The 11,301-nt window shown below is 42.5% G+C and overlaps 1 protein-coding gene across 1 annotated transcript in view; it reads left to right on the top strand.

Annotated features, from left to right (window-relative positions):
- The first annotated feature begins 1,193 nt into the window (after window positions 1-1,193).
- Dys (Dystrophin) overlaps window positions 1,194-11,301 on the top strand; it is an 83,365-nt gene continuing 73,257 nt past the window's right edge. Inside the window, exon 1 of the mRNA XM_065222542.1 lies at window positions 1,194-1,409. Coding sequence (XP_065078614.1) covers window positions 1,239-1,409 — 171 coding nt within the window. The 5' untranslated portion in view covers window positions 1,194-1,238. The remainder of the gene's footprint in view (window positions 1,410-11,301) is intronic.

The raw sequence follows: 11,301 nt of genomic DNA, 5'->3' as shown, positions 1-11,301 counted from the left end.
GCTTAACATGTATTGCGAATTTCGTTATTGGTTATGTTGGATCATACTGTTGGAAGGAGATTTCCTTATTCCCGCGGGTTTCGCGTGTCTCTACTGACGGGTTCATCCAACCCTTTTTGGCCCTTTAATCTTGCTGTTGAGTGGAGCCGTATGCAGGGCTAGGATTGTATGCTTACATACTAACATACATACATACATACGAATAATTTTATGTGACCACGGAGTGTCATTTTTGCTACACGTACTCCTGAACAAATACCTTTGCCACCTAATGTTTTGCCCTACTCCGCTTCTTTAATTCCATGAACGTCTCCTTACTGTTGTAGATAAGAAGAAAACTCTGCATCTGACACGTTTTCTGAGTGGATCATGTATTTTCACTTCGATTCTTTCATCGTCCATCATCAGGCGCACTTTTTACCGCTTACCGTCAAGTTTGATCTCGTGTCGATTATTGCAATGAGCTGGATTACCGAGGTGAAGCAATCGGTTAAGTTGTGTGAGTAAAACCCCTGTACGATACAAGCAATTAGTGACGTCACTACTTGCATTTACGTTGATTTTTTTGATTACTAAACAACCATATTTCACGATCTGCTTCACCTCTTTCTGTACCTCATTGCGATTATTGTGCTACTCGAGAACGTTTTGAGCCGTTTGTAGATCGACAGATTTAACATGGACACATGGTGCACATGGTTCATTTGTGGGCGTTTAACATGCTGCGTTCACAATTCAACGGATTGTAAGATGAAGTTGTAAAGATTTTCGAAGCCTGGGCGTTTCTCAATATTTTTAGATCTACCTTGGAGGCATTCTCACGAAAGGCGACTACTGCCATCATAATACTACAATTGGAGAAACAGAATTTTCATATCAAAGAGAGCGATAATAAAGCGATAAACTATCACTCCACAGACCAGAGCTCAATGTGAGCGCGTGTGAACAAAGTGAAAGCTTCAACACAACTGGGGAGAGTAGACTGTATATGTTGATAAGTTAATCTGAAGACACGGTATGTTTATTAGAATAACATTACAACAACAACACAAACGGTATTTCAGAAACCTTCATTATTCGAAATAAGGGACTTTTCCCGTCAATTTAAATCTATCAATGGAATGTTTTATCAAAAAGCGTAAAGTAGTAAAAAAATTTATCAGATTAAAAAAATATCCGCGCTTCCTAACTTCCTAAAAAAAATATCTACGGTCAATTTTTGATTTATATTTTTATCAATGACTCTATTCACAGCGATCGATAGTGAATCGCGATATCTGTCATCTGAAGAGCAAAGCAGAGAGCTGACAAGAAGCATACGATGTGAAGTGGCTAAACTATCCGTACAATGGAACCATTTGATTGATCGCTCTGATAACTGGAAACACCGGTTGGATGAATTCATTACGGTATGTAAATTTTAAATTTATTATTGAATCAAAGTTATTGCATTTATATTAATCAGTCAGTCAGTTCCGTGACCAGAAAAAAATCCAAGTTGAAATCGCTGAAATAATATCAATGATTTCACCGTGCACAAATCAATAATAGGTTTGTTCCGATGCGTTAATTCATTAGCTACAACATAAATCCTATTAGTAAGTTCAATCTCTAAAAGTTTACATATTTGATTAATAATTTCGTTGTTGTACTCCGTGCCTTGGTCTGTACGATGTTGAAGAAATGATCCGTAAGTTAGAATAATATTATTTACAATTGCTTTAGCTAATACATTGGCTTCCTATGTAGGTACAGGAAGCAATACAATGTTTTTGGATAGATTACATTGTAATGATAATTTATATCTATTTCCGTTGTTGGTTTTTGTAAATGGTCCAACAGTATCTGCAGATAAGATTTCAAAAGGTTTGGAAGGAGTTGTAGTAATTACTTCTGCTTCCTTTGTGTGCCTATAAATCTTATTTATTCTACATTGATTACATGATTTGACAAATGTCGTAATGTCATCTTTCATGTTTTTCCATTTAAAATATTCTCTTATTTTGTAAGTTCCGGCCAATAGCCTTGACATGCTGTATGGCCAAGGTCCTGGAGCGAATGGTCAACAGGAGGCTAAATCATTTCCTTGAAGCCGAAAACCTTCTAGACCATCGACAGCACGCCTTCCGTCAAGGGTACGGAACGTCAACTTATTTTGCAACATTAGGGGAGGTCCTCAAGAGTGCCAACGATAGCGGTCTCCACACCGAGATCGTCTCGCTGGATATATCGAAGGCCTTCAACTGGACGTGGACGCCCCTCGTCTTAGAGCAGCTTGTCAACTGGGGGCTGTGTGGACCCATGGTCCACTTCATCAAAAATTTCCTGACCGATCGCTCTTTCAGAGTCGCAGTGGGCAACACGAGGTCCCAGCTTTTCAGAGAAGAGACGGGCGTCCCTCAAGGTTCAGTTATCGCCGTTACCCTCTTCCTTGTGGCCATGAACGGAGTTTTCGGAGGACTGCCGAAAAATGTTTACATTTTCGTGTATGCAGACGATGTACTTATCGTAACTACCGGCCCAACAGCAGCACGCAACAGGATCAAGGCCCAGGCAGCAGTCTCCGCTGTAGCCAGGTGGGCCAGCGCGGTAGGTTTCCAGCTTTCGGCCACGAAAAGCGTCAGGTGCCACGTGTGTCCATCCCGGTACCGTGGAAGACGGTCCGTATTCTGGGGGTACTTGTTGACCGGTCCCTCAACTTCGAGCAGCACTTTAAGGCGATCAAGAACAACTGCCGCAGTAGGATCAACTTGATCCGCACTATCTCTCGCCCTCACCGGTCTAACAATCGTGACACTCGTTTCCGGGTTGCAAGAGCCGTCATCGATAGTCGCCTACTGTACGGTCTTGAGATGACGTGCATCGCCACCGAAAAGCTCGTGCAGATACTAGCACCAACTTTTAACACCTACGTTCGGATTGTCTCCGGTCTTCTTCCGTCAACGCCCGCCGATGCCGCATGCATATACGATGCCGCCATTGTATAACCTCAGCAATTGCAACGAAAGCCGCTGCCTTTACCGCACCGGATCTTTCTCCTCGATGAGGGGAACAGACTCCTCCGCATGACTGCCAATTCGGAGCTCCCCCCAGTGGCCAAGGTCCACTGGTACGGAGACAAAAGTTGGCGCATACCTCCACCAAAAATCGATAGTCAGATAAAAAGCAGGTTCAAGGCTGGAGATAACTCTGCAGTGCTCAAGAGAACAATAGCCGAACTGCTAGGCTCGGACTATCCAACCCATGCCCACATATGCACAGACGGATCGCTTTCCCGAGCCGGGGTCGGAATTGGAGTAGCCGGAATTTCAGCACCGATGAGTAGCAGCCTACCACCACAATACTCGGTTTTCTCCGCTGAAGCTGCGGCCATCTTTGTTGCCGTTACAACACCCTCGGATCGGCCCATACTGGTGCTATCCGATTCGTACAGCGTGATACAAGCCCTTACATCGGAGACCATGACTCACCCCTGGATACAGGGTATTGTGGAGGCCACACCTCCCAACACGGTGTTTTCCTGGATCCCTGGGCACTGCGGTATCCCAGGCAACAGCGAAGCCGACAGCCTGGCAGGGTCTGGACCAGCTGGCCCCCGTTACACCGACGAAGTGCCACTACAGGACATAAAGCGATGGATAGTCAGCAAAATGCGGGAAGCCTGGGAAGCAGAGTGGTGCCAATACCAATCCCTCTTCATCCGAAGAATCAAAGGAACGACAAGCAAGTGGACGGATATGTCGAAACTACGGGACCAGAAGGTGGTTTCTCGTCTTAGGACAGGCCATACAAGGATCTCACATAGTTTTGGTGGGACGCAGTTCCACAGAATGTGCTACGTTTGCGGAACCACTGCATCGGTGGAACACATCCTATGCCTGTGTCCGCAATACCAACAACTAAGGGAGCAGTACGCACTTTCCAACAGCATTAGGGACATACTGGGCGACGAACCTTCCACTTTAGCGACAGTTATTTATTTCCTCAAGGACGCTGGGTTATACAACAACATTTAGGTCCTTTTAACTTTGTTTTGGCTGACGGTACATCTCTACCGGACGGGGGATTACCCCTCCTACGGCGGAGCTCCGATTTCTTTCAAAACCCTACCTAACTTTGATGTACCAGATTGTTTTTTACCCTTCTTACAAAGAAGGGTATAGATATCACTTGAAAAACCGACTATCGATCCGAGGCCCGGAGGGCCGAGTGTCATATACCATTCGACTCAGCTCGACGAGATCGGAACATGTCTGTGTGTGTGTGTGTGTGTACGTGTGTATGTGTGTATGTGTGTGTGTGTATGTAACGAAATGAATGCACTCACGTTTCTCAGCAACCGCTCAACCGATTTGGACAAACTCGGCGCCAAATGATAGGTCTTGGGGTCCCATTGAACGGTTTTAGAATCGGCGAACCGGTTCTGGAGATATGGCCGGAATAAGATCCGGTGAATATGGGCCTTCACGCTGGATTTAACGAAAAACGTATCAAAAACACATCAAATTACTACAGAATTCAAAAATAAGATCAATGCAAGTCGTGTTAAGTGTTCCAGACCACATTGGACACACTTGGACATGTTCCGGGTACCCCGGGGAAGTTGCTTGAATATGAATTGAATTAAAACCCATTAAATCACATTAAAATACGGTGATAAGGTGATGGTAGCCTCACCAAATAGACTACACCCGGATATATTCCGGGTACCCCCAGGCAGTGGCGTAGCGTCACTGGATGACACGGGGGTGGGGGGCTTGGTCACTGATAATGACAATAAAATAAATAAACTAGAATAAGTAAGAAGGGTCTGATCACACCATAGGTGGATAAATTCGGGTTTTTTACTTCTCGTTGCCTGTATTGCTAGTCTTTTTACTGGAATCTGTTTTAATTGCTTCTATTTGAGTACATGTGAATTGTAAGCCAACTCCGTAACAAAATTTGCTGGTGGAACCCCCCTCTGGGGCCTCCCATTTTATAGAGATGAACTAGCCAACGGCTAAAAATCTCTCTAATAAAGTTAAAAAAAAATCTTTTATTTTGAGATATAGTCTGTGTCTACCTACATGTCCACCTGTATGTAGCATATGATATTGCTTTAGGATATCCTGGATTTCTTCTTCATTTGTTAAAATTTTGGGAGGTTTGAAAAGTATTAAGTGGTATTTGGAAATAGCGATATTAGCGATTTCCTTCAATGTATTTAAAGAGATATGATTGAAAATGTTATCCTCCCTTGACATTGCTCGATTGTCTCTTTTGTAATTACTCATGAGTGTTGATAGTTGTTGGAGTACAAACTCGAATGCTTGACCTCCATTTTTGTTCGAAATAGCGATACGATACGTCACAAAATTTTCTTGTAATTATTATTAAAAACTTTAATCCAAAGTGTGTTGTGGTGCACTTCACAACAGACTTACTTCTGAAGGACTATCGGTTTCCCAAATTGTAAGGTGATCAGTCTTACTTTCTGGTTCCGATAATTCTTTGGATTTCAAACGTTGTTGATTATTTTGTAACTTTCTTGTCATTGACCTAGTGTTTACTGTGAAGACACTGAGTGTTTTCAAATCCTCTGATTTACTTGGAATTCTTGACAAAGCGTCAGCACATACGTTGTCTTTCCCAGGAACAAATTCGATGTCAAAGTCAAATTCTTCCAATTCAAGTCTCATTTTAGTCAACTTAGAGGTAGGATTCTTCTTACCAAATAAGTATACTAGTGGTCGATGGTTTGTACGAACCTTGAACCTTCGACCATAAAGATATAATTTAAAATAGTTAATTGCCCAATGTATGGCAGTTCGCTTTTTCTCAATTACAGGTTTATTTTTTCCTCCTTTTCAAACAGTTCTACTGGCGAATGCAATAGGAAAATCGCCACCAAAACAGCTCTGCATGCTACATTTGATGCGTCTGTTGTCAACATATATTCTTTTGAAAAATCTGGGTAGCGCAAGATTTTACATTAGGAATTTTTTTAGCTTGTTAAAACGTTCATTATGTAGAGCAACCCAAGTAAAATTAGATCCTTTCTTTTATAAATCATTAAGTGGTTTAGTAATTTCTGCAAATTTTGGTATAATGAATGAATGAGATAATCTTTTATAACTTTATATTTTGAATCATCTGGTTAAATTCTGCGATCGGTTATTTTGTGACCCACATATGTCATTTCAGTTTTTAAAAATTTGCAATTCATGGGGTTAAGTTTGAGATTGTAGTGTCTCAATCTTTCAAAAACTTTTGAAACATTTTGACAAATGATTATTGACTGAACATCCGACCACTACGATGTTGTCAATGTACACAAAAGCACATTCTGGGGCTAACTCAGCCATTGCAATGTTCATCATGCGCTGGAAACTGTTTGGATTTACATTAAGCAAAAGGCAGTCTCTTAAAATTGAAATGTCCAGATAGACATCTTATTACAATTAATTCGGAGTTTTAACTGGAATTTGGACTCCGGGGACTACAGGATGGCCCACCGGAAGATCCGAAACATCCGTAAAAGTGGTCAATTCATGAAGTTGATCCTAGAGGTCCGTGTATTTTCAAAACCACTCATAATCAATTAATTCGGTGTTATGACCTTAATTTGGACCCATAAAAGTGATCAATTCATGACACTGTGTTTTTTTTCAAAACAACTTAAGCACACTTTGATCAAATTTTACAACAATCAATTTTACGGATGTTCGGAAAATTTCGGCAGACCACTCGAAGTTAATAACCAGTTAATATACAAAAAATACTATTTTACTACATTCCATAGGCCTTCTTTGAACAAATTTACGTAGCGTGGGTTATCTTGTGACTTCTTGGAGCCAGCTGTCCAGCTGATATTTAAAAAAAAATACAATTTTACTACATATGGAATAGTTGCAGAGAATAATCAATGCCTACTTTGATCAAAAATACATAATGATCAAGATTAAGGTTGATGGCCTTTCTGTGGATACTCGGTGGATACTCAGACAACTCAGGTTGATGGCCTTTCGGTGGATACCAGAATCGCCCATTTCCGTTCTATCGAACAGAAAAGATGAATAATATCAATGATTTCATCGTGCACAAATCAGTAATTGGTTTGTTCCTATGCGTTAGTTCATTAGCTTCAACATAAATCCTGTTAGAGCGCATTACATGAATATTTACGCTCATTGTTCTCAAAACAAAAGAAGCGCTCCTACACGGAGATCAAATTAGTTAAGTTAAGATAACAATCCTAATAGTTACTTTCACATGGAAAAATATTTTTGCTTGAAAGAAACCTATAGTTATTCCAACATTAATTTTAACGGCAACTCAATCATATCTACCTAATAGATTCAACTGTTCATCTTATACTCAATTCAACAATAGCTATGATCAATTATAACAACCGTCAAATGTAATTTATTTATATATTTTTGGTTTCAAGTGATCATCATAAATCCACACACTTTTAGCTTGTCATGCGTAGAGCAGGCGATAAGATAGCTGGCTCTCACGCAGATCAACACGCTTCGAATCTAAGTTGAATATTCTTGTACACTTTTTTTTGATTTTGCAGTTGTGTTTTTGAGATCGATAAAGAAGAAAAACAAACTTCCTTAATATGTCGATAATGAAGAGCAGTTCGTTCAATAAACATTGTAAAATTTTGCTTTTCTAACAACAGTTTTCTTGAATCAACTAAAACATAGTTGTATTTTGAAGTTTAACGTTTGTTCAGCTACTTAAAAATATAGTTGAGCCAACCGAGGAGCCAACTATGGACTATAGTTGTTGCCCTCTATATATAGTCAAATCAACTATAGTTTCGGGTTATCTCTAAATCAATTGAACAATATAGTTATTTTGACCGGAAAAATAATTACGTCTGCTATAATTTGTTCTCCGTGTATTGTTTCCAATTTATTGCATAACTTGACATCCTGAATAGGTAGAAAGTTTCGATAAAGTTGTTCAAACGAATAAGACTTATTGAATGGTGTACAACACGATTAATAATTTGGTCCTCAGGTAGTGCTAGTGTGCCATTTAACTTATATGTAGGGAGAGGAGGGGCATAGTGAACAGGTGGGGCATAGTGAGCATCCCGTAGTTTGACCCTGGATCTCTAGCTGCATAAAACAAATCAACTAGCAGTAGGTTCAATATCATTATGATATTGATCCTACCACCAACTAATTTGTTCCGAACGGCCGGAAGTCCAAGCTGGTGCTCACTCTGCCCCACCTGTTCACTATGCCCCTCTTATCCCTAATTGTTTGTTTTAATTTGTACTTTCGACTAGATAGAAGCTTGCGGTCTTGGACAAAGTTGGACAAAGACTTATTGGATCGTGGACAGCTCAGTTTAGAATTCACTCACTAGGTGACGCTAGTGTGCGATTTGACATCTTATTGCTTGTTTGAATTTGACAGCTCGACTAAATTCGTTTTGAATGAATGACAAGACCTATAGTATAGTGGGTATCACAGTTAAAGCTTGCACTCATAACTAGTGCCATTATTTTTAATTTTGATTCTAATGGCTTGCTTAAGTCGTCATCCTGACTAGACAGAAGGTCTTCAGTTTGTCTTCAGGTTGTTTAAATTTATAGTAAACAGCTCAGTTAAGAATTTTTGCGAGTAATTATTTGCTTTGACATGGTAGCTAAACTAGATAGAAGATTGCTGTTCGAACTGTAAATCACAAAAACTACCGAACATTCAGCTATTCTCAATAAAACTACTGATGTTCAGTAGTTTTTGCGAGAAACTACTTAATGCAGTAATAATTTTCTTGTTCTTAGATGCCGACAGGGTGTGTAGAAGTTTAATTGTAAAAGAATTTCTGATGATTCTATGCGATGTGAAATTATGTCATTGATGAAGAAAAGCATTGGCGTTCTTTGAGTGTTTGTAAGTTGATGAGCATGCATCGTGCTTCATATGATGGATTCAAAGTGCGGTCCAATTCATTTTGCGAAGGGCATATAACAGGAATTGTTTTTGGGTGGATTCTATGCGTTCCTCGTGTACGGATTTCATACTAGGTTACAGTATTACAGAATAGGTCTTACCTATGTAAAATATAATAATTTAATAGTGTCTTGGGTCTTGAAAATTATAGCTGAACCTCTTAATGAAGCCCAACATACTATTTGCTTTCGTTATGATTGTATTATAATGTTCTGTGTGAGTGTGTGTGTGTGTGTGTGTGTGTGTGTGTGTGTGTGTGTGTGTGTGTGTGTGTGTGTGTTTTTTTTTTTATAGTAAGGTTTAGGAAAGCTTCAAGAAGCCTGGCCTGTAGTGAAGTTGGCACGGTGTGGTATCCACTAGTTTCCTAGTGCAGCTCCACTAAAACCCATTCCTTACTCTCTCCTCTGCCTGGATCCCCCCGGGACCACTGTGAAGCGACTACTTCGGGGGGTGGCTGTGCTCATGCACTTGTCGCACTCTCAGCGCTAGCTGGTGTTGCTAGATCGCTGCTCTTCTCTCCATTTATGCTGCAGCTCCGACATAATCTGCGTGACTGCCCTGCTGACGGCATTCCAAGTGCCGTCCTCTCGACACATTTCAACGACGACATTCTCCACGTTCAGGACGGGTATCTCCCTTCGCACTGCCTCGAACGTTGGACAGTCGAAGACCACATGCTCCGGCGTTTCATCGCCCGTTGCCACACTCCGGACAGAAGGGTGACGCTGCGTGTCCGAACCGATGCAGGTATTTCCTGAAGCAGCCGTGGCCAGACAGGAACTGCGTTAGGTGGAAATTGACTTCTCCGTGTTTTCTGTTCACCCAGGTCGAAAGAATCGGTATTAGTCTATGTGTCCATCTACCGTTCTCCGTCGTGTTCCACTCCTGTTGCCACTTAGCCAATGATTCCACTCTCACAACTTTCCGTACTCTTCCGGCTTCTCTCCGCCTGTAGCACTCGCTGTCCTCCGCCAGGTTGATACCGATAGGGATCATACCGGCGATAACGCATACTGCTTCCGACGAGATGGTTCTGTACGCACTCACGACTCGCATGGCCATGAGCCGGAACGTACTGCTCAGTTTCCTTTGGTTCTGCTTCGTTTCCAGCGCTGGAACCCAGGCTGGACCTCCATATCTCAGTATCGATGATGACACGCTGGCTAGAAGACGCCTCTTGCTACTGCTGGGACCAGCGTTGTTCGGCATGATTCTAGCTATCGCGTTGATGGCCTTCGAAGCCTTCTCACAAGCATATTCGACGTGGCTGTTGAAGTTTAGCCGGTCATCGATCATCACTCCCAGGTATTTTAACACACGCTAGGAGGCTATGGTGTGCTCCCCGACGGTGATTTCTGCCCGCTGTACCGCTTTACAGTTACTGACCAATAACACTTCCGTTTTGTGGTGGGTTATCTGCAGCTTCGCTCCTTGCATCCAGTTACCAATCATGTCGATTGACTCGGTTGACAACACTTCCACCTCTTCCAGCGGCTCGCCTGTTACCGTCAAGACGACGTCGTCCGCAAAGCCAACGATCTCAACTCCTTTGGGCAGATTCAGCGTTAGCACGCTGTTGTACATCCCGTTCCAGAGCGTTGGACCAACGATGGAGCCTTGTGGAACTCCCGCTGTGATCCTAATCGATCTCTGTCCCATGTCTGTCTCGTAGACCAGAACCCGGTTCTGGAAATAACTCCTCAGGATCCTGCACAGGTAGTCAGGGACCCTCATTCTATGCAGTGCTTCGGCGATGCACTTGACATCGATCGTTATCACGGCGCAATATCGATCTCCTCTCCGCTTCTGGTTGGACGCCTTCTCAGCTCTCTCGACCACTGTCCGAATTGCATCCACCGTCGATCTCCCTTTCCGGAATCCGAACTGCCTCTCCGACAATCCGTGCTCACTCTCCGTGTATTTCGTCAGCCTGTTTAGGATGATCCTCTCCAAGAGTTTTCCGAGTGTATCCAGCAGGCATATAGGCCTGTACGATGCAGGATTCCCCGGCGGTTTTCTTGGTTTTGGCAGCAACACTAGCTTCTGTATCTTCCACCTGTCAGGGAAGTGACCCTCGTCCAGGCATTTCTGCAGCACCATCCTGAACATGTCCGGGGATGACTGGATCGCCACTTTCAACGCCACTGCTACGAGTTCCTCGTTGGTGACTTCGACGTTATCTCCCTCTCCTTCTCCGTACGGTGTAGGTGGCCAGGTTGTTGCGTCGTGCTTCGGGAAAAGTCCTTCCACGATGACTTTCAGCTTCTCTGGGCACATTTCGGCGGGCATCGTTGGACCTCTGATCTTCGCCATCACGATTCGGTATGCGTCACCCCAGGGG

This window comes from Ochlerotatus camptorhynchus, unplaced genomic scaffold (assembly GCF_037179485.1).
Source record: "Ochlerotatus camptorhynchus isolate MF236.1 unplaced genomic scaffold, CSIRO-AGI_Acam_v1.1 ptg000175l, whole genome shotgun sequence".
NCBI classification, from domain to species: Eukaryota; Metazoa; Arthropoda; class Insecta; order Diptera; family Culicidae; genus Ochlerotatus; species Ochlerotatus camptorhynchus.
This window is presented reverse-complemented; position numbering and strand designations above follow the sequence as displayed.